This window comes from Phacochoerus africanus, chromosome 2 (assembly GCF_016906955.1).
Source record: "Phacochoerus africanus isolate WHEZ1 chromosome 2, ROS_Pafr_v1, whole genome shotgun sequence".
In the NCBI taxonomy this organism is placed as follows: Eukaryota; Metazoa; Chordata; class Mammalia; order Artiodactyla; family Suidae; genus Phacochoerus; species Phacochoerus africanus.
This window is the reverse complement of record NC_062545.1, coordinates 211,815,673-211,840,669: the sequence shown is the minus strand read 5'-3', so window position 1 is coordinate 211,840,669 and position 24,997 is coordinate 211,815,673. Positions and strand designations below refer to the sequence as shown.

The following is a 24,997-nucleotide window of genomic DNA, read 5'->3' as shown; positions in this document are numbered from 1 at the left end:
CATTTCAGCTTTTCCTCTTCAATGCTTGAAGTTCTTGTTTCATAGAACTACTCGTAAAATGAATGGAATATTTAGCAATAGCAAGGCATGGTGTGAATTGTGTTCCAGTCTAAGAAAATTATTTATTAAAATATTAATTTCAGTATTTTTCATCTACTTTAATATTTCTTTTTGTTGTTGTTATTGTTTTGGGATTTGTTTGTTTTTCACTTTTTAGGGCCACATTTGCAGCATATGGAAGTTCCCAGGCTAGAGGTCAAATCGGAGCCACAGCTGCTAGCCTATGCCACAGTCGCAACAAGGCAGGATCCGAGCAGTGACTGTGACCTACACCACAGCTCACGGCAATGCTGGATCCTTAATCCACTGAGCAAGGCCAGGGATCGAACCTACATCATCATGGATCCTAGTTGAGTTCATTAACCACTGAGCCATGAAGGGAACTCCTAGGCTTTTCTAATATTCATGTCCATGTAACAGGATTGTGCAATGTTTAAAAAATAATATAAAAATGTATTTTGAAAGAAAAAATACACTGCAAAATTATTGCGCAACATGTGAGTATATTGTATACACTTTTCAAGAGGTACTACATATATGATATTCAAACAAGAGTACAGGTTATTTTAGCATAAATACCAGAGAAGATATACTGCAGCTACATTTGAAAACAAACAAACTAAGCTTGTAGAAGAATATTTACAGATTCCAACTAAGAAATACAAAAGAAAAAAATATTCAAATATCAAACTTAGTTTTGGATAAATATCTGGTGTCTTTTGAGGTAACTTGCCTTCTTCTTTTTTCTTTTCTCCCTACAAGTGTGCAGTAACAGAAAAACAACTTGAATTATTAATATAAACACTGAGCCTGGTAACTTTAGATCAATTTTTATGGTTAAAGAACTGCCTGTTAAAGATATGGGTATATTCACAGTCCATTCTCCTGGGAATAGAGTCATTCTACACTATAATAATAAAATTCCCAGCCTGGGAATTCCCCCTGTGGCTCAGTGGTAATGAACAAAACTAGTATCCATGAGGATGCAGGTCTGGTCCCTGACCTTGCTCAGTGGGTTAAGGATCTGGAATTTCTGTGAGCTGTGATGTAAGTTACAGATGCAGCTCAGATCCCACGTTGCTGTGGCTATGGCCTAGGCTGGCATCTCTTGTTCAAACCATAGCCTGGGGACTTCCATGTGCTGCAGGTGGAGCCCTAACAAAATAAAAAGAAAAGAAAAAAAAGTCCCCAGCCTGTGTTTTGTGATTCTAATAAATTCAGGCCTAGGCTGCTGACCCAAAGAATATGGGTATTATTTTCTTTACATATTTTAATATTATTCTACTGATAGAACCAATTTCTATTTGACTTTAGGTAGTTCCATCTGACTGATATGACAATACTTTAAATGCTCAACAACTTATAAATATACTTCTTCTAATAGAAACCATTAACCCTGCCAATTCATACAAAATAAAAAGACAGGTTAAGTAATATGAAGTACAGAGTAAGAACATATGCCTAATCATTGATCCAAATGATGTAAATAGATTATGGAGATGAGGGAAAATTTGAAGCGAAAAATCACTAAAATATTTTCAGTACTGACAAAGTAATGAATCTGTAAGTACATAAAGCAAAAGTAGAATAAATAAAAATATATCCATTTCTGTATGATGCAGAGACAAAAATAATATTTTAAAAGCAGTCAGAGAGAAAAAATAAAAAGATAACTTACAAAGGAACAGCTGTAAGAATAACAGCAGACTTCTGAATAAGTTCAAGGTCAATGTAAAAACAGCACAGTAGTAGCTTCAAAACTATCATTCAGGAACTAAAGTGAAATAAGCCATAAGGAGATAAACAAGTAGTGAGAGAATTTACCCTCTGATTAAAAAAGTCAAAAGAAGGGATAGTCATATAGACACTGAAGATATTTAATCAGTGTTAAAAATCTATCCACAGAGTAGTCATCTCAGATAATTTTACAAGAGTTTCTACCAATTTGCAGGGAACAAATGACCTCAATATAACTCAAACATCTTCATAGATTTTTTTTTTTAAAAAAAGGAAAATGTATTTAATGACTCTAGAAAAATTTTTTTCCCAAATCCAGAGAATGACAATTTGAGAAGGCAATTTAAGGTATAACTCACTCATTAATATAGCTGCAAAATAACTCTATACAAAATGTTACAAGCCTAAGAGTATAAAAATTCTGAAATTAGAACAATTTGGTAAGACTTTCTCAACTACAACAAGATATATTATAAAGTAATAGCAATCAAGAATATATAGTATTAAGACAGGGAGAGTCAAATTCACCAATAGAATAGAACAGCAATGCCAGAAATAAATCCATTCATACAGGAAAATCTGGAAGTGTAATTATGCAGATGACTTAAGAGAGGATGAATCCTTTTGTAAATGGTACTCAGAAAAACTGGGTTTTGATATGGAATAAAAATGTAGCTGACATTCCTATTTTACATCAGGCATAATACCCAGTTTTACTTGTGTTTAGAGACTGTAATATGAAAAGTAATACTTAAAATACTCGAAGACTATTAAAAAATAGTTCAATGTTTATGGAATGGGAAGGTTTTCTTAAGACATGGAAGCTACTAACCATAAAATAAGATAGATATAATGCCATTAAAATTAAGAACAACTAATCATCAGAAGACTGTATCAGGAATGCAAAAATTAAGCCATATTTTCAAAGAATTTATCTGAAGGAAGATTAGAAGCCAGAATACATAAAGAACTACTATATATCCAAAGGACAAAAAAAATTAAAAATGGGCAATAGACATGAAAAAATATTTCGTAATGAAGGAAACAATAGTGATAAAAATCACAAGAATAGTATTAAACATTTGAGTTATTAATACGAATGAAATATCTATATCTAATATGTCAGTTAAGTCTCTTAATACCAGTGTTAGCAAGTGTGTGACCGAATAAGAAATCTTAAGCACTTGTGGTGAGAACATAAACTGATACAATCACTTTGGAAAACAATTTAAAATTATCTCATAAATATTCACAAATCCTATGACTAGCAATCCACTGTTTAGATATTCACCACAAGAAATTCTTACATAAGTTTAAAAAGAAATACTCTTCGTAGCAACTTTGTTCATAAGATCAAAAAATAAATGGAAAATCCTTGAAAATAACCCAAATATTCACTAACAAAAGAACGGATACATATGTTGAGTATATACTTACAATGATATATAAAACGTACATTAAAAAAATGTAAAATATTGCTACATACAATAACTTGGATATGTAGTATTAGTGGGGAAAAAAAATATCTGGGAGTTCCCATCACGGCTCAGTGGAAATGAATCTGGCTAGTGTCCATGAGGATGCAGGTTCAATCCCTGGCCTTGCTCAGTGGGTTAAAGATCCAACAGTGCCATGAGCTATGGTATAGGTAGCAGAGAGAGCTTGGATCTGGTGTTGCCATGGCTCTGACGTAGGTTGGCAGCTGCAGCTCCAATTCAACCCCTAGCCTGGGAACTTCCATATACTATGGGTTTAGCACTAAAAAAAAAAGGAAAAAAAAAGTGTCTGCTCATTAAAGTGTACATATATAGAATTAATGATATCATTTTTGTGAGTCTAGTATCCTAGAGATCCAGGGGCAAAAAAGAAAAGGGACTTTTGGCCTCTATGCACAGGACAGATCACCATAACCAGGATTGTTGTGTTTTAAAAACATTTTAGGATATATCCTAATATGTATTCATATTAATAGATTATTGTACACATAAAAGATCAAAACATAATAATAAATTTTAAAAGAATAACATGTTAGATTTATAAATATAAATCTTAATAACCGTGGCTTCGTATGGTTGTGATAAATCATGCTGATAGTCTAGCCAAGGGGCTATGAACAGGAAATACTTGTTCTTTTTTATCTTAATTTATAGGCATAGCCTTGACTAACTTTTTATTTGTAACCATACATCTAAATCCCTTATATAGGTTTCTGGACAATTTTATGGCTGAGAGTCAAATAAGACAGGTAACCCTGATCATGAATTCTGATAACTTCTATACAGTAATTATATATTCCAAACTAAAGATTCATTTAGAAGATTGATTCACTATGCATGGGTTCTCAACCCCAGAAGAAAATTCTTTTTGAAAATGAATCCCTTAATTTTAGTGCCATTAACTTAAGCCGGCATGCAGAGAAGGTGGAAATGAATAAGCCAAGTAGTGGTCACTTTCTAAACAGACGTAGCAGTGACTCTGTGATGCTTGCCACAGAGATGAACACCACCCCAAATGGAAGTAAGGTGTTGGAGGACCCAAATGTCCATACCAGTAGACCCAGTGATGGCCAGCATCATGTGAGTTTGTGTAATTGTAGCTGATCCTTCTTCTACTTCATTTATTCTCTCTGGAAATTACAAGAATGGTAGCGTCTATTTTGAAGATGGAACAAAATCAAAACCTATCATCAGGTACAAGCACTAGCCTAGCCCTTTATCACTAAGAAAAGGTAAGTAATTTCACTTTATCCTCTAAAGATATACTATCAAAGTTGAAAATAAAATCTCTACAATGAAAACAAAAGTCCTCTAGTTTCTCTGACTTGTTGCATTCCAAATTAGTGTCTCTGACCTTTTCTTAAAACTTCAAGCATCACCAGGAAATCAGTGGGAAGGCAATCATGTGCTAACCAAATACTTAAAGGGCAGAAAAACTCACTGAAGTGAAAGAGGATTAGTAAAGAGTGGAAAAAGAGGACCAGCCCCTCCCAGTTTGGGTGAACAGATTTGGGATTAGTTATCAGGCAGAAACCCACAAGCAATTAACAGCTCTGACATCAGGGGACAAGCAAATATAAAACACTCAGTTCTAAAAGAGGTTCAGCAGAGAATCCCCTCAGGAGTTCAAGGTACTGGAGAGAAACTCTATGGGAAGTGGGTGGACTCCCGCCAAAACTCCACTAGGATATGGGGGACTTTAAAACATGGAAATTAACTTGCTAGAAATCTGCTCTCAATGCTTCTTTCAGGTTTATAGATAAATGTAATTAATGGTGGTGACCTGCTAATGAAGGCTTTTGGCATTCGAGATAGATATTTTTTTAATATAGAAAGAAATTTAAAATGAAGAAAATTAAATGATTAGGATGGGGAATTTAATTATGTAGGAACTATACGTTTCAATTTTTTAGAGGTAAATTACCATTTTTATGATTTTTTAAAATGTCATTTTACAGATATTAAAAGCATTTTAAAGGTGGGTGGGAAGGGGCTCATACTAGTTATAATGGTACAAAAATTCATGCATAATCCATTTGTTTTTTTCCTTTTCAGACCGAATGTTATCTACTCCTTGGTTTCTACACAAAGGGCTACAAACCAAAGCCTCATCCTACACCCTTGCCTCAAGCAGGATGAAAGCTCAGAAACTCCTCACTCTGGGGTACACTTTCTTGCCTCTGCTGTTTTTTCAGCAGGCCTGGGCTCAGTTCCCCAGAGAGTGTACCACCATTGAGGCTTTGAGAAATGGGGTATGTTGCCCAGATCTGTCCCCACTGTCTGGGCCCGGGACTGACCGCTGTGGCTTCTCCTCAGGGAGGGGCAGGTGTGAGGCCGTGACAGCAGACTCCCGACCCCACAGCCACCACTACCACCACGATGGCAGAGATGACCGAGAGGGTTGGCCCACACGGTTCTTCAACAGGACATGCCACTGCAACGGCAATTTTTCAGGACACAACTGTGGGACTTGCCGTCCTGGATGGAGAGGACCTGCCTGTGACCAGAAGGTTCTCACAGGTAAGTGGGTTTGTGAATGGATCCACAGTCCTGCAAGGGACTCAACCCACTTAATAGACTCCTGAGTCACTGAGCTGGAAGAACCCCTAGAAATAAGTCATCAAGGTCAAGGCTTACTTTTTGCAGCTGAGGAAATTGAGGCTAAGTGAGGCTAAGAAATGTATCTGATGTAAAGAACTGAAGTTGAAGCTCAAATCTTGTGATTGAAAATGTTTCCTTCTAAAACACTTGTGGAGCAGCCACTTTATGCTAAGAACTCTGCTAGGTGTTTATGACTGGACTTTTCAGTAACTTCGCAAGGTAGTTATGTTAATGGTCCTAAGTCAAGTCCAAATAGCTGATGCATGGGAAACCAGGAATTCACACTGAGACCTCTCCAGCGCTAACCCTTGAGCTTCTTCTGCCATCCTTGCTGACCCTAAAGACATTTCCCACTATGATGATTAAGTTTAGCCATTTGAGATGATGAGCCTGGCCTGCAGGCTAAAGAGCATTAACTGTAGGCTACAGAGTAATAAACAACAAAGCTTTAAATACCAACAGCCTCCAATAATACCTTGTTCTCTGTATGCCAAACATGGGACCAAGAGTTTCCGTGAACATTTACTGAGTCTTTGTTATTAACTAGGCTCTGGTCTAAGTGCTTTTTATGTGTGTATTCTTTAATCTTTATAACTGTATGAAGCAGATATCTTTATACATATTTTACAGATGAAAAACTGGCGCTTAGAGAAATGTGCACAGTCATAGAATAAGGCTCTTAACCATTTTGCTATAACACATACTATGGTTTTGCAAAATGTGTGATATTAAAAAGGTAGAAAACTTCAAGAAAGATGCCAGTAGTGAACAGAAATAAATAATAGAGGATCACAGAATTATAAAGTTCATGCATGGTAAGGTTAAGGAAAGCTCATATAAATCCTAGAGAAAGTTGGAGAGAGAACGAGAGAAGGGAAGGGGGGGTGAAGAAGGGATTTTGCAAGAGGTATTTTTTAAAGCATAAAACGATGTGAGTATACACACTAATTGCCATGAACGGGTAAATGCGACATGGCATTACAAGACCATTAGGCTCATTTTCATGCCCACCAGGCATATGTTTTCATGCTTGAATCTTGTATCCCTAAAGTCAGGAGAAACCTACTGGACCTAAGTACAGAAGAAAAGAACCGTTTTGTACGGGCCCTGGATATGGCAAAGCGCACAACGCACCCTCAGTTCGTCATTGCCACCAGGAGATCAGAAGAAATATTGGGGCCGGATGGCAACACACCACAATTTGAGAACATTTCCATTTACAACTACTTTGTCTGGACACACTACTACTCAGTCAAAAAGACTTTCCTTGGGGCAGGGCAGGAAAGCTTTGGTGAAGTGGATTTCTCTCACGAAGGACCTGCCTTTCTCACATGGCACAGGTACCACTTACTGCAGCTGGAGAGAGACATGCAGGTATGCTAAAACATTGCCATGTTCACACCATATATAGAGGATGAAGCTTGTTTGCAAGTGCTTTTAATGCTCTGTGTTCTGAATGATCCAAAGGTGCCATGACAAATCAATTTCATGAAATTGATCTGCCATGGGCATTTTGTTAAATTTCTCCCTATACTAGTTACTTCTTTCCTCATCAATTAATCTTTATCCTTTGTGAAATGAAAAGCGAGTTATATCAGTGATGAGGAAGCCAACTGAAACATGTGTGGGTGTGAATTAAAGTACTGGGCATAACTGCCAACTTTGCCATTGAAAAAAATGATCCTCATATGGTATGCAACAAAGGAATCTCACTTGATAGTTCTTTCTCCTCATATGTAAACCAATACCCCCTCCTGGTTTGGATGAAGCAAGGGGCCATAAAGCTTTAGTCATCCAAACCCCAAAAGTGTATATGGCTCGTCATACCAGTTAATGATTCTTTCTGATATGGCACAGGCTTTAAATTATGGGGAAAAAATTACATTTCGCTTATATTGTCTTCTTCTTCTTTTTTTTTTTTTTTTGCTTTTTGGCCATACCCATGGCATATGGTGGTTCCCAGGCTAGGGGTGGAATTGGAGCTGTAGCTGCTGGCCTATACCACAGCCACAGCAACGCAGCATCCAAGCCACATCTGCTACCTACACCAGAACTCACAGCAACACCAGATCCTCAACCCACTGAGCGAGGCAAGAGATTGAACCAGCAACCTTACGGTTCCTAGCCTGATTCGTTTCCTCTGCGCCACAACAGGAACTCCTATATTGTCATATTTTAACTGAACTGCATTTTTTCCATGCCCCGCCCCCATACCACTTTGAAACTTATGGTAGAAACCTACTGAAAACATCCCATTGGTCAGACATCATTTTAATTGAAAAGGCTTTTTAGGCATAAAGTGAAACTCAAACCAAAACAGTTATTTCTTGCTTATTTTTAAGGAGATAGGCTAAAACCATGGCGCCTTTGGATCTGAATAATTTCCCATTGTTTATTTTATTGATTTTCTCTTAAGAAAAGCGTTGTAATTTTAAAATGAATTTTTAATTATTAGATCTCAGCTAGGAAATCCACAAATAAAAAATTGTCTTCTATGCAAAACAACACCAATGAATCTCCACCACAAATTAAAATCTAAAAATTAACTGAAAAATATCTGAGGGCAGAAGAAATACCTGCGGGCAGATTCATTTATTGATTTGCAGTGCACTTGTGTCCAGGGTTATCCAAGAAAATAAATGGTAAGAAAGTGGAGATTTAATGCACTAAAATACAGAACAAAATATTCACATGTAAGTGGTCCATCCATATGCAGTTTGATGATTAAATGAATTCATCTGATACTCTGAACTTCCTATTTTATAGCTCTGATTTCAAGTAAGATATGTAGTAGATTATGAGTAGATAAATCTGTCATTTGTAATCGACTCCAGATCTTCTTGCCTTCAAATCATTTTCCCCGTGGGCACACCAAAATGAAAGGGCAGGTGGAAAGTATTTAAAAGCTTCAATTTTGTCTGGGTAAACTTCAGCCTCTACGACTTGCATTTTTAAAACCCAGCAGCACAAGGGATCCAACAAATTACAATCTAAATGTAATGCACCACTGAAATGCCACATGAATATGCTCCAGCTCTCAAATGTCACTTGCTGAACCACAAACTGACTCTTAATGATGCCCTGGAAGCTGTCACCGATTTGGGTAAGCCAGAACAATGGCTTCTAAACAAGGACTCTAAACCCCTGGAGATCAATAACAGGGGATACCTTAAAAGCTTTTGACCCTCTAAAATACCCAGAGGACAAGGAAATGCTTCCTAGAAAGGGTTGAAAGTAAAAAAAAACAAAAATGTACTAAATGCTTGCAAGGCAGGATAAAACAATGGCAATCCCTATATGTATACCCCAGACTCTAAATAAAACTCCCCACAGGCCTGAATCCATACATAAATATATGTTTTTTAAGGAACCAAATAAAATGAGCATGTGATCTTGAGCCCAGCATTTTTTAAATTGTTGAGACCAGATCTACATGGAAACTAGGTCCCTGGTCTAAAGTACAGTGCACACAAAGAAACAACCTGCTTCCATTTGGCACTTTCTGTCTGTATGAGTTTCAGGCCGAAGCCTGAGTCTTTACAGTTCAGACTGTGAAGGAGGGGTCTCTAAATAAAACACCTTCCCTGCCCAGGCAGATAAGGCAAGTATGAAAGAGTCTCTGCAGTCTGTGGCCAAACCAGAATCTAAATGCCAAGAGCCTTTCCAGTTACATTGAAAAGCAGAAACAAAACAAAAAGCACTGCTTCACACAGCATATTTCAAGTCTGGATCTGGCTACAGACCCAGAGTTAGTGATGCTCAAATTAGAGATGGGAATATGGAGGGAGGTGGAAATGCCGAGTAGAAGCTATTATTGATAATTTCTGTTATAACCAATAGAAATGTAATTATCCACCAAAAGACAAAATGGAAGATACCTCCCCAAAGCATTTGCAGAAACTTCTGTATAATGAGTGGAGTTGTATCCCCTCCAGTGCCTAAGTGACTTCTTGTGGTAAATTAAAGGCTTTGGTAAATAAGCTATTTAAGTTCTTTAGCCCTCCAGACACCAATACCCTAATTTCTAAGGGGCTGGAAGGAACTAGTAGAAACAAACTGCCAAGGAGTAAACTAAAGAAAAGGGAGACTCTTTGGGGGTCAGGGGTCGGAGAGGAGGTTCACCCGCAGCGTGTGGAAGTTCCCAGGCTTGGGGTCGAACCAGAGCTGTAGACACTGGCCTGTGCCACAGCCCCAGCACCGCAAGATCTAAGCTGTGTCTGCAACCTACACCAGAGCTCACCAAAATGCTGGATTTTACAACCTACTGAGTGAGGCCAGGGATTGAACCTCATGGATGCTAGTCAGATTCATTTCCTGCTGCTCCATAACAGAAAGCCCACAACGGGAGGATTTAAAACAAGAGCAGAGATTGCTAACTGAGTTTCTGTAATCTAGGAAATGTTGCAGGATCCTTCTTTCTCCCTCCCTTACTGGAATTTTGCCACTGGGAAGAACACCTGTGACATTTGCACTGATGACTTGATGGGATCAAGAAGCAACTTTGATTCCACTCTTATAAGCCCGAACTCTGTCTTTTCTCAATGGCGAGTGGTCTGTGAATCCTTGGAAGATTACGATACCTTGGGAACCCTTTGTAACAGTAAGTTCCAACTGATATCTAGGATGCAGAATTCCCTACTAGGTAAAGTGATGAAATGTGCTGCCTGAAGGCCCTTCATTCAACTAAGGGCTTCAGACTAAAATCTACTTTTTTAGGGAGTATTGATGTACAGATATCCACTCAGCACCTGGGATAGTCTGGGCAACCTAAGGTGATCTAGGGGGAAAAAGAAAGTCCCTATACATTTTTCTGTTGCTTTTCTCCAGCAATTTTGTTAGTGCTTTGCTCACTTTCTTATTTTGGAAACATCTGTTTGTATTCATTAATCCTCTTAGTACCCTCAGCACTGGCTAGTTGTCATGTGCCTTGTGTTGGAATTTCACAGAAAATGTGTTTCTAGGAAAACTGAAATATGCAGAAAGAACTGGAAGTGCCCCGGAAGTAAAATATACATACTACTACTACTAGTAGTAATAATAATTAGTAGTAGTATATAATAGTCATTACTATTATTTTATGTTATTTTACTATGTTAATCTAATCAAAAGGTTAAAAAACAAAAGGGAAGCAATATGGAGGATACCTTTAAGAAAAGAAAGATACTGTACAGAACACATTTGCCAACTAGCTCTTTCCAGGTTTCCCAAAGTAAACATAGAAAGAGAATGCTTAACCACTTGTGCTAGCATCCTTTCTCCAGTGATCTGAATGCCCTCTGCCACAGGTCAAATTTCTGCCATATGTAGATCTGTTCCTGTGGAGCTTTGTATTCTCTTCCTTGGATTATAGTTTTATCATTTCCATTGCTACAAATACAAGGTCTTAATTATCAGAGTCTTATTATCCCATCTTATTTTTCTTCTTCAGGCATGTGTGACTATTTTGAACTATTGTTCTTGAATATAAAAACTAGATTTATGAGAATTTATTTTTTATTAGTATAGTCCTAACATTTATTCTATATATACTCTTTTAAGCATCAAATATTAAATTACTTTGTGAACTTAAGAGAATATTTTAAATAGAACAAAGAAATTAGGTAGATTTTTTTCATCATTAGTTTATTTAGCTGTGTATAGGGATAAGAGAAGTAATATCATATAAAACTTTCTTCTGTAAAATTTAAAAATTAGAATAAATTTTTATTTCTTCGTTGTGCTGAATGAGTTGTCCCACCTTGTGGCAGGGAAATGAGAATGAGATCAGCATATCTTTAGATATCAAAACATTCATTTTTTCTGACTGGGATGTTTTATTTTGGCCTGGGAGTTTTCCAGGTATTTTCTGATCATACCAAAATTTAGCAAAATTTAAATGGGTAAATGAAATTACGTCAAAGGAGACAAGAAGAAAGGGTAGAAGACTGTATCACAATTTTTCTTGTCAATTAATATAATGTCTCATCTGACACTTAGTTTCATGAAATATTAAAGTTACATATTTTAGGTAAAACAATTGTCACGTTTACCCCTTGCCTTAATTTGTGATGTAAATACTAAGCATTTTCTTTATCAAGAGAGTGAAAGAAAAAAAGGAAACTTACATTTTATACAACACATATTACAGGTCTGATATGGTCCAAGTGCTTTAGTGAGATATCTGTTTAGCTGTCATAGTAATTCTTTCCTCTCTCCACTTTTCTTCTTGAATGAAATTATCCATTCCTGTGGTTTCACTGATCATCTTTTACAGGACACCCATACAGGTACATCTTTATATAAAACTGTCCTAAGACACCCCATGCTTATGTTGTCATAGGCTTTTGGGACAGCATCTAGCCAATATTCCATGAATGCATCAAACTCAGTGTACTAAAAGAGTTAATTATTGGCACCTAATATTCTTTTAGCCACTAAAATATCATCTTTGATTCATCATATGAAAAATAGGCTCTTTTTTCATATTCGTTCTCAGATCTAATTTCTACTTCAGATACTGTGAACTTTCCATTCATTCCTCCATGCAAATTCCACAGACCTCCAATCCATCCATAAGATGTTAATAGGTGCAATGACAGTTGGCTGCATGCAAACAAATTTAAAAATCACTGGATTAAAATTAAATGGGTTTAACCAGTTGCTTTACTGTCAGAATTCTCTACTATGAAAATCCATGAAGGCAAATTAGACCACAGTGTTTCGAAAACCCATGTAATCAATACTTTCTTCTTGGGATGTAATGATAGCTCTCCGAACAGTAATCCACAAACCACCAGTTTGAACTGATAGTTTAACGGGTACTGTTTGAAAGTTTTAATGATAATGTATATCTAAAAAATATACATGCAGTCTCCAGTCTCATTATAGGCATATGTTTTATTTTTGTTTTCTATAAATAAAGTCAGGTATACTAATTCATCAACTACTGATCATTATGTTAATTATAGAGCATGCAATATAGGCAGTTTTGTGAATGAGCTAAAATAAATATAAGTAGACGTTACAGTATCATCTCTTCTACTTCGTTGGATTATCCTCTAGGGCACAACACTCCTTCCTGGAGACTACTGGGACAATATAATGCCAAATGTTCCTAATCAATCTCTTCTCCAACTTTCTAATGAATTAAACACAACTTTCTCATCTCGCTTTTTGATTTCTTCACAATACGGTTCTGGTATAGCTTCCTATCTTTCTCACCATCTACTCTTGCCTTACATTGCCACTCTACACACCACCCCTACCCCTGCAAGCTATTCCCCAGGCAGGCCCTCTTTTGCAGTCAATCTGATTTTTTTTCCCTATATCAACATGCACTGAACAACTACTTAGCTTCTACTATATCCCGGGCACTGTGTCAAGACTGGGGGATACAACAGTTACCAAGAACAGTTTTTGCTCTAATGGGGCTTATAGTACAGATAGAAAAAAATCTTATCATTTCTTATTACCTCTGCCTAAAATGTTTGCATTGTAAAATTTCTATTTTTACCTATGGAATTTTTCTTAGTCTTTCAGGGCTCTTTGCAAATTTTTCTTCCTTAATGAAGCCTTCCTAAGGCCACCTAACTGGGTAGAACTGATCTCTAGCCTCTCTCCCCTTACCTCCCCTGAGGCAACCAAGTATCCCTAGGAGTACATATTATCCCTAGTATCACAGATCTTTGTTTACCTGTTTGTCTTATGGTAGCTCTATATTTAGTTTTCTGAGGTACCTCCATACTGTTTTCCATAGTGGTTGTTTACCTGTTTGTCTTAGTGACCTTCAGATTTTTTAATTGCTTCTCATTTTAGTTGCTGAAAAATACTTGTTGATTGAAATATAGACTACTTCCCAAAGAGATTTAAGATTGTTTTGCTTTATTTCTCTGATGGCTTGAAACAGACAACATTCAAAGACAAAATTTCTTATATATGCGAAATAGGGATTTCAGCATAGAATTTTGGTTTATAAGATTATTTTGAAAAAATTTTAATTTTCCATGGAGTTTTCATTTTAATGCACTCTCATGAAAGAAGTATATGTTGATTTAAAAAAAAATCTTTGTTTAGGACCTCTTTCTTTTATTGGGATCCTCTTTTTCTTCACATGATTTTATATATCATATATTTTCCCTATTCACAGAAGTTGGACATGATAACTTAGATTTTTCTCACTTTAATGCCACTAGGTATGCATTTAAAAATTTTCTCTTCTACCAAGAAAAACCTATCATTCAGTCTTAATGTTATGCATTAAAAATGTAAAGAGCAATGATAAGATCTCTAAGTGTACTATAAATATTCACATACCCCATCTTTTCCCCAGGCACTGAGGGTGGGCCAATTAGGAGAAATCCAGCAGGAAATGTGGCCAGACCAATGGTGCAACGTCTTCCTGAACCACAGGATGTCGCTCAGTGCTTGGAAGTCAGTTTATTTGACACACCTCCTTTTTATTCCAATTCTACAAACAGTTTCCGAAACACAGTAGAAGGCAAGTAAAAGAAAATGGTGCTTTGAATTGATCGAATTGTCACAGGAAATGGAACTATTCAAATTCAGATTTCTTTGAAAAAGCTTTGAATGCCATGTTGAGCCTGTCAGGTGATGTGAAAAGTGCTGCCAGTTAGGATATAGTCACAATTCTCTGCTCAAAAAGAAAAAAAAAGAACTTTCTTAAAGAAAAGTGTAAAACCATGAAATTCCTTTTAATTATCCAAAGAGAAGGGCTTGGAAACTGTTTTCCATTCTCTTAAAATACCTAAAAGGTATTTAAACTCAAATTTCTGTGAGGTGGCTGGTCAATATGTGTATAACTGTTTCAAATTCTAGTATAGGCAAATAATATTCAAGATGACACGTTATTAATTTTTTTCTTAAAAACATAATAAAAATTCTGAATATTAGTTGACATCTAATAAAGCCTTCTTTGTTCATATGTTTTATTTATGTATCATCCTGCAGTTATTTTTAAAAATCCATAGAAATTCTAACTAGCACCTAAAGACATTTAATTTGTTTTTTCCTTACTTAATTCAAAGTATTTTAAAATGAGAAATGAGATCCAAAGAAGTAAACTGGATTTCCAAAGGTATCCAGCTAGTTATTAACAGAGCACAGATTCAAATCCAAATTTTCTAAGTCCATTATCTTAAAAAAATAAATTTTGATACTTTTAAATCATGCATGACACATACTTAGTTTTAAAAGAATAGAATCACAATTAACTATATTATAAACTTATTACTATCAAATTTTACCTTAAATACAGCATTGCACAGTAGATGCCTCCCCCCATAACTAAAAGGAAATATACCTCTTTCCCTATGATCTAAGATGCTTGATGTATAAATCTGATCATTATTTTCAATTATCTCTCCTTTTATCATAGAAATTATACAACATTCTTTTCTAACTTGATGTTAATTTTAATAACTACATATGAATGCACTGACTTGAAGATAACTCATTAAATATCACTATATTTTGACTAAGCTGGTGTATATAAACTAAAGCTATAAGTAGTGATTTCATAAAGAATTTGCAGATTGTGTCAAATTGATGCCAAAACAAAAGACAAATGGTTCTCATTTCCTGACAGAACAAATGAGAAGACTAACCCCATCCCTATACATTTTAGGCAATCTTTAAATATTTTTTGAGTCAAAAAATAATGGAATAAATACTTGAATGGGTAACTATAATTGTACAACTGAATTCAAAAATTTTAAATTCTAATCTTGTTATAATATCCAACCTTTCCCTGCTCTTCCTTCTCTGGTCCTTCAAGCCAACTGGACACACTTAAAAGGCAATCCCACATCAGAGACCTCTGTTGTTGTTTATGATCTATGTTTGTCTTCTCCCTTATATATAATAAACATATACCTATATTATATGTTATAATATATACAATCAATATAATACAATATGGGAAATACATATTCATTATATATTATATATATACACAATGTGGGAAATGTATATACTATATGTAATAGACATATAATGTGTATATTATATATATGTGAAATAGAAATATATGTATAATATGGAAATATATTTGGAGAAGACATATATATAGAGAGAGAGAATGAGATCATTATCAAAATTCTATAAATGTTTTGACAGCAGTCTTTTAGATGTTTAAAACTAATACAGAGATGATAAGAAAGCTCTGAGAAATTGTAACTTCTCCAGAAAAATAGTTCTCTAAAAATAAACATGCTGACAGTCATTCAAAAGGAGTAAGGCAGGAGACTAAAGTAACATCTGGCAATTTTAGTTTCAGGACAATCAGATCGGTGTTCTCCCAATTGTATCAGCAGTTTTTGTAGAAGCTAGAGATTTTTACTGTCTTATTTCCATGTAGACCAGTGTTAGCCTTGTCAAAATAGAGTGGGCTATATATTTTGACTGGTATCTTTTTCAGGTCATTATTTTTTACCTAGAGGCTACATTAGAAAGTCATACCACTTGCTTAAAACTAACCTAGCTCACAGTATAGCAAACGAAAGTCACCAACAATAGGTACAGAGAAGCAATGCGATTATACCAAGGTAAAAATTGGCCTGACAAGCTTAGGAAAAATTGTTTCCCAATATAATCACTGTTTTTGACTTGAAAAATAAGACATTTGCATTGTTTTTACTATTCTTATTTTTATATCTAGGTTACAGTGATCCCACAGGAAGGTATGACCCTGCTGTCCGAAGCCTTCACAATCTGGCTCATCTATTCCTGAATGGAACAGGGGGACAAACTCATTTATCTCCCAATGATCCTATTTTTGTCCTTCTACATACTTTCACTGATGCAGTCTTTGATGAATGGCTAAGGAGATATAATGCTGGTGAGACTCTTTCACTTGATTTTTGCAGGCTCAGCAAAGGAGATTGTTCAGATGGCGTAGTTATCCGTTGAGGCTAAGCACTTGACACATTTAAACTAACCTTTGCAAAAAGGATAAAATGGCTATAATATCTTGCCATTTCCAAATATTCCAAACCACTTGGCAAAGGCAGAGAAGTAGTCTCTCAGAAAAGTAATTCTAAGATGATACTTATTAGCATTCACTAGACTAAAAAAGGTAATCCCTTCTTTTTACCATGTGAAGATGACTACCACGTTCCTGTAATTTTTTTTCTCATATCTTCCAATGAACATCCTCATTGCATTTTATTATGAATGCAAAAACCTTAAAGAGTTCTTGATACCCTCAAAAGAAAAATCATACTCACAATCCAGTTTTGATTTTTATTAATTTATGGCCTCTCACAAACAGAAATTTTATTGAATTTGAAAAGTTAATGCTGGTTTTTATATCACACCAAAGAAATTCTCTTAAGTTCACTTTAATGCATTTTTTAAAATATTATTTAAAAGACTAATCTCTCTTCACTTCTTCTCAGCTGAGAGGCTTATATTACTTTTCAAACAATGAATGGGTTTCTACTGGTTAAAACATCATAAAGTTTCATATTTATAATGTTTTAAATTTTGGCTTTTGTGCCTTTACTTCATCATGCACATAACATAATATTGGAGATTATCTCTTGATTCATCCATCTATTCATCTCTTATTTCCCTGTGTGTGTGTGTGTGTGTGTGTGTGTACATGTATTGTACATGTATAACATAAGTATATAATATGTAAAATATATATATATTTACACATACAGTACAAGCTTCTAATATAACCCGGTTAGTACCATTAATTGATAAATTGGTCAAAATAGTTTGTTACATCTGAAAATCATTTTAAAATAACTTAAATATAAATATTTATTCATGTCATGTGTCAACCTGATATGAATTCATTGATTGGAGCTTCATCTCATTTTTCATATGTATTTATATACATACATACAACTATATTGAATTATCTATAATTCACAGTTTCTTTAAAGTAAAACAAGATTGTAACAACTCTCGTAATGCAATCTGAGTACAGTATTATTCTAAATTTTCATGTTTCCTTAACCCTTTATAATCACATTTGCCCATTCCAAATTCTATAGCAGTATTTCAGCCATTCATACTTAACAAATCTTTCCAAAGCAATTTACTTATTATGAAAATGACATCCTTCTCTTTTTGAAATCCTAATTATCAATTTTACAAATGTTTTGTTCAAGTACAAATATTTTACAATGTTTTGTTTTATTTCAACAACAAACAACTGGAGTTAATAGGTTTAGGAATTAATGAAACAAACTATTTTGAAACATGCACTTTTGGAAACTAGACAGCAATATATAAACCGTAGTTATCCAAGCATTCACAAGGCCATGGATGTTAGTTTTTCAGAGAAAATAAAAATCTTGGGTAACCTGGCAAGTCTTTTAAATGGATCTTTCTTTCAACTATGAAAACATATATTCCTTTGCTTTGCATATTGTGATTGAAAGTATAGTTATTTCATATTCCTAAAAATTTGTTAAAAGTTATCCAGATCTTAATCTAAAGGCCATTAATGAACCAGAAAAATACCTCTGTTTCTTATTTTCCTCCTGATCCCTCTGTACCACACATAACACAAAGCCTCTCACTGGGTGCTACTGCTGGTAGAATTATGAAAATTAGATAACTAATCTGCAGCATATTTCTGATAAAATGTGGCCATAAACTTATAGAACAGGCTAATATAAACACTTATAAATAGTATGAAAGCTAGCCTGAAACAATTTGTCACCTTCTTAAATTTTCCACATACAGGCAAATATTCCTTAGAAAACAGTGTCATGAGGACAACTGATAGGAAAAAAAAAAAGATTGGAAGAATTTCTAAAATTTTTCATATAGCAGAAGTATTTATTGAAAATAAATCTACGAATAGAGAACAAAATTATTTTTCAAGATATATCAGGAATTTCTTTTAAAAAGTAAATTTCTTTTAAAATATGCAAACTTCTTTAAAAAGTATAGCATTTAGAATGACTAGGATCAGAATGAAATAAGAATTACATTTTATAACTGAAGAAAATTACCATCATTCACACTGCAATGTCCACTACAGAATCCTCTCATTAATAAGAGATGACACAATTTAGAGCCTCCATACTCTATTTAATGTTAATTTTTATTTGCTAACATATGTATCCAGGTAAACATGTAATTTCCTTTTTAAAATTTTTTAGTTAAATTTTTTTTTTTTAATGGCCTCACCCATGGCATATGGAAGTCCCTCCACCAAGGATGAATCCAAGCCACAGCTGCCAACCTATGCCACAGCTGTGGCAACACCAGATCCTTTTAATCAAAGAGCTGGACTAGGGATCCAGCCCAGGCCTTCGGAGAGACCCAAACCACTGTAGTCGGGTTCTTCACACACTGTGCCAACAATTTCCTTTCTTTAAACTAAAAATCACATGAATTAATTATTACATATAGTAACCTGGAAATTCAGCGCAATTTATTAACCCAGTTGTTCAGTGCAATTTTCAGAAGTAGTTTATACATGTCCCAGACCAATCAACCAATCACCACTTTATGGTATTACATCCTGAAACAAATGGAGAAAACACACACACACACACACATATACACACACACTTAAGTCTTATACAAATATGGTTTGATTCTATATCTTGGGTTTTGTGAATAATGCTGCAATGAAGAAGAAAATGCAAATTATTTCTTCTAGATAGGGATTTTATTTCCTTTGGCTATATAGCCATAAGTAGGACTGCTGGATCATAAAATAGTTCTACTTTTAAACCTTCAAACTTCTTCCTGTAATGATTGTAGCAGTTCCCACAAATAATGCACAAGTGTATCTTTTTATCCACACCTTTACCAGTACTTGTTATCTCTTGTCTTTTTGATAATAGTCACCCTAACAGATATCTCATTGTGGTTTTTGATTTGCATTTTCCAATGATTAGTTGTGTTGAGCATTTTTTCATATGCCCATTGGCCATTTGTAAATCAACATGTTGTTCTCCCGAAATATATTCAATTTTTATTTGTCAGTTATGCCTCAACGGGGCTTGGAAAATATTATTTGAGCACCTGCTGTTTCCTAGGCATTATTCTAGGTATGAGAAAAAGAGTAGCATACAAAACACCCAAAAATATTGTCCCTCCTAGAACTTTCCAACCTGTTGATAGGACTGACAATAAGCATATGTAAATAAATATGTACGACATTAGATAAGAGAAAGTCTTTGAAGACAAAATCAGGAAAGGCAATAGGGAATCCTGTGTCAATATATGGGGAAGATCGTTCCAAGACAAAGGAACAAAGGAGCCACTGTAGCTAAAGCAGAGTTGGAAGTAGGGAAAAAAAATGGAAGGAGATAACAAGGTTAGAGGGGAAAATGGGGTCAGGCATGCAGATCCCGAAGGGCATTGGATTTAACTCTCAATGAGAAAAGATATGGGGAGCCATTGAAGGATTTGACATAAGGAAATAACATGGCAATCCAATTGTTATTTTTTGTTATTTTTACTACTATTCCTCTATTGCTCCACTTGGTTCAATGGGCATAGATTTTTTTATACAACTGAAAGTGAACAAGGATGAGACTGATCAAGTCAGGGTTCAATAAAGATAAATAGGAAGTTTCTGGAGTTTCCATTGTGGCTCAGCAGTAATAAATCCAACTAGTATCCATGAGGACTCAGGTTTATCCCTGGCTCCACTCAGTGGGTTAAGGATCTGGTGATGTCACGAGCTGTGGTGTAGGCTGAAGACATGGTTTGAATCTGGTGTTGCTGTGGCTGTGGCATAGGCCAGAAGCTGCAGCTCCGAGTATACCCCTAGCCTGATAAATTCTATATGTCATGAGTGTGACACTAAAAAGACAAAAAAAAAGGAAAGAAAAGAAAGAAATAGGAAGTTTCAAAAATTATTTAATGATCATCTTTAATATCTAACTTTAATAAATAACTGGTGTTAAGTTCCTTGAGGACTGAATCTTATGTTTTGTTCAATGCTGTTGCCCAGATCAGCCGCTGGCACTAGTAGGAACTCAAGTGGTTCTAATAGCTAAATTCTTAAGTAGCAATAATTCACTGTAAATTTGAAATTGCTCAATTTTAAAGTAACTAAATTTCAACTTACAAAAATATAAACACTACCTGCTGTTTCTATGATAAGTTTTCTTCAGAGTTAATGCTGTATCACTCTTTTAACCCATAAAGACAGAAATTCACTAATAATATAAATGTCCATGATTTCTATTTCAGTAGAAAGATGAGAGGCAGTAGGAAACAAATAGGATTCTAAGCCCTTGATTCAAAATGTTAAGTGATTTTTGCTAACAGAGGAAAACCCAGGGAATGAGTTCATATTTATTTCCCTAAGAGTAAATAGAAAAAATGAAAACTTCATAAGAGTTCCACTGTGGCTCAGCAGTAATGAACCTGACTAGTGTCCATGAGGATGCAGGTTTGATCTTTGGCCTTGCTCAGTGGGTTAAGGATCTGGCATTGCTGTGAGCTGTGGTGTAGGTTGCAGATGCGGCTCAGATCTGGAACTGCTGTGGCTGTAGTGCAGGCCCACGGCTACAGCTCTGATTTGACCCCTAGCCTGGGAACCTCCATATGCCTCAGGTACAATCCTAAAAAAGACCAAATACAAAAAAATGAAAACTACAAAACAGAAATATTCATAGTTGACGACAAACTTCCAGTGGATACACTGTCTCCCAAATTTAAATTGTAGATCTTACAGATGATGCTACAGCAAATTATAGGTCCATCTTTTCTTTAGCTTTGAAAAATAAATTCTATGAAATTTATTCAAAATAGTTTCTATAATTTAAAAGTGAAAAAAAAACCCTAGTAATCATCATAAATGAGAAAATACTAAAACTTCCTTTCTTTTTAAACTTTCTTCTTCTATTGGATGATATGTAGTTCTGCACTCAAAGCATCTGAGCTCTGTTTTATGTAATTCCTTGTTCTGCTGCTGTGAAAATTTTGAATTATATCTTTGCTAAGTGTAAAGTATGAAAGAATTTTTAATATCATCCTCAAATATTTGGGGTCACCTTCAGAACATAATAATGTGTTAATACTAACTTTATTATATCTATTAATAAGGTGTCTTTGACATATTTTAGATATATCCATATTTCCACTGGAAAATGCCCCTATTGGACACAACAGACAATACAATATGGTACCATTTTGGCCTCCAATTACCAACATAGAAATGTTTGTTACTGCTCCAGACAACCTAGGATATACTTATGAAGTTCAATGGCCAAGTGAGTATTGAAAATGTATTTTTACCATGGAAATTTCCAAAAGCAAATTCGTTACCCCTAAAGTAAACAGTTTTCTGAGGTAAAGTAATCCAGTTTTCCACTTTAAAAGCTTTCATTGAGTTTTTATTGGGGGACAGAGAGAGTGGATCTAACATTTGTTGAGATCCATTTAACCTAGTATTGAACTGATTACATAGCACATTATTTCATTTAATCCTTACAACCCTCTCAGGTAAGTATTAAAATACTCATTTTATAGATATGGAAGATGAGGCTTAGAGGGAGTAAATGTCAAAGATCACATTTCTAGTAAGCATAGAGAATGAGTTTTGAGCTGGACTCTATGTAATATGCCCTGATTTTTCTATTACATAATGTTATTTCCATTTATTAACACTATAGAAAGAGAGATGGAATAAGATATTCAGCTTTTTTTTTTGAGGTTTTAAAATTTAAACTTTCTTACTTAATTTTAAATCCCTCCTCCACAAAAGCAGTAGGGCACGGTGGATTTTGGATCCTGAAAGACCTGGGCTCCAAAACCAACAGTATTGCCAATTAACTCGGTGACCTTGGGCAAATGACTCAAATTCTGAGCCATCACTTCCTCACTTTCAGAATGAAAATAATAACTATACCAATAGGTCCCACTCATTATGAGAAATTAGGAGGTACCTTCAAGATGGCAAGTGCTTTAATAGGCAATGTAGCCAATAAAAATTAAATATGAAGATTTCTGTAAAGTGCTTGGAACTATGCCTTCATTTAGGTTATCCACTTTTTTGGTGGCAACCATTTCACTATTTATTTTATTTTCTGCTTTCATTTTATTTTTCACATAGGTCGGGATTTTAGTGTTTCTGAGATTGTTACCATAGCAGTAGTTGCTGCTTTATTACTGGTTGCAGTCATTTTTATGGGTGCCTCTTGTCTGATTCGTGCCAGAAGCAACATGGATGAAGCAAACCAGCCTCTCCTCACTGATCAGTATCAACACTATGCCGAAGAATATGAAAAAATCCAGAATCCTAATCAGTCTATGGTCTGATGATAGATGACATATTCTCTTATGCATTAGTATCATAAAACCACTTGGTTCAAAAATAATAGATGAGTTACTAACTACAGTGTCTTTCATTCTGTTACTTCATTCCTTATGCATGCACATGTTGGAATTAAAAGCTTAGTTATTATTTTCCAGAACTGGGGAAAGTCACTCTCTTTTCAATGGTTTCTATTTCTCAGCTCTCTTTAGAATGATGGGTGGCACCATCTAGTATTTAAGCAGATAGTGTGAAGATTTTTGGTATGTTTTAAAGGTCAACTATACAACAATATGAATAAGTTTGTGTACTTTCTTTTTATTGTAAAGTAAATCTCTGATAAAAATACATGAGTAGGACACAAATGAATTTATTTATGAAACAGAAACAGACTTAGAGACCTAGAAAACAAACAGACTTATGGTTACCAAAGTGGGGAAGGGGTGAGAGATAAATTAGGAGATTTGGATTAGCAGATACAAACTATTACATATACAACAGAAAAAAAACAAGGTCCTATTGTATAGCACAGGGAACTATATTCAATACCCTGTAATAAACTGTAATGGAAAAGAATATGAAGAATATGTGTATATATGCATAACTGAATCACTTTGCTGTATACCAGAAACTAACACGACATAGTAAATCAACTATACTTCAATAAAAAAATTTAAAAAAACATAAGGAGGCATTTCTACAATGTTAAGATGTAAATACATTTTCATTCATTGACAGTGAATAACTGATATAAAGGAAGCTACACTTGTACTTATAATTAATTTTGTGAAGTTATAAATGGGATCCCAATCAACTTTTTCAAACTTGTCTTCCCATTTTGGAATCATACTGTTTAGTCTAAGATTCAAGGGCACAATAAATAACAATCTTTGCCACACTTTGGAGAGGTAAATGATTTATTTTGTTAAAAGATAGTTGGTGGTGCCTTTGTTTTCAACTGCATTCTTCTACTTTTCAATTCACTACCTACAATATATTTTACCTCACAATTTCTCTTCTAAGATCTTAGAGATCCACAAAGAAAGCATAAAGGTAGAGAAAATGTGTGATAGTGCTCTACAAACAGCACTTGGTTCATAATGTTGAATTCAAATACCATTCTCTTGTCATTTATCAGCTTTCTTTTCAAAATAAAATATTAAAATATTATCTCATCAGTCCCCCTTTTCTGTGCAAATCTACAGGAAATGTCATTCTTTAAGGTCTTCCTATCTTTTAACAAAATATTTTTTCTCTTTTTGATCTTGTTCTGCTGAAACAATATTCTCAATGAAGAACTCCCATAGGCTACTCACAGTGAACAATCATTTTAATTAAAATCTGTAAAAAGAAATAATATCAATAGTGATCGTACCATAGAAAACGGGTAGTGTGATATTCTCAATTCAATAAACAAAAGCAATTCAATAACTAACTGGTTACTGGGTTTCCCTATATTAAGCAACCGTAAAGCACATAAGATAAGCAGACAAAATGTATTAGTGAGAGAGAAAATATATAACAGTTATATTGTTTTAACTTTCAAAGAGCATTATACAACTTAAATACATTTTGATTTATTAAAATATTATATACTCAAAGTTTTTCAGATAAATTATTGTAAAATGTAATATTTCTTTTTATAAAAATATCAATGAAACAAAGTTCCACACTCTATTTTTCTTTTTCTTTTTTTTTTTTTTGCCTTTTAGAGCTGCACCTGTGGCATATGGAAGTTCCCTGGCTGGTGTCGAATCTGAGCTGTAGCTGCCAACCTATGCCAAAGCCACAGCAATGTTGGATCCTTAACCCACTGAGCAAGGAGAGGGATCGAACCCACATCTTCATGGATACTAGTTGG

General features: G+C 34.8%; 1 protein-coding gene across 1 annotated transcript; it reads left to right on the top strand.

Moving 5' to 3' along the window:
• Window positions 1-4,758: 4,758 nt before the first annotated feature.
• Window positions 4,759-23,296, top strand: TYRP1 (tyrosinase related protein 1). Its single transcript, XM_047767648.1, has 8 exons — window positions 4,759-4,924; window positions 5,349-5,813; window positions 6,946-7,268; window positions 10,290-10,494; window positions 14,203-14,370; window positions 16,549-16,728; window positions 21,947-22,093; window positions 22,936-23,296. The coding sequence occupies exons 2-8, from the start codon at window positions 5,354-5,356 to the stop codon at window positions 23,139-23,141; spliced, it is 1,689 nt and encodes a 562-aa protein (XP_047623604.1). The 5' UTR covers window positions 4,759-4,924; window positions 5,349-5,353; the 3' UTR covers window positions 23,142-23,296.
• Window positions 23,297-24,997: the final 1,701 nt, after the last annotated feature.

Bases quoted from the DNA above. Each gene is read 5' to 3' on its own strand.
- TYRP1 (XM_047767648.1), top strand. From the start codon at position 5,354: ATGTTATCTACTCCTTGGTTTCTACACAAAGGGCTACAAACCAAAGCC. The intron at 14,371-16,548 runs GCAAGTAAAAGA...TTTTATATCTAG, and splicing joins TTTCCGAAACACAGTAGAAG to GTTACAGTGATCCCACAGGA. The intron at 22,094-22,935 runs GTGAGTATTGAA...TTTTTCACATAG, and splicing joins TTATGAAGTTCAATGGCCAA to GTCGGGATTTTAGTGTTTCT.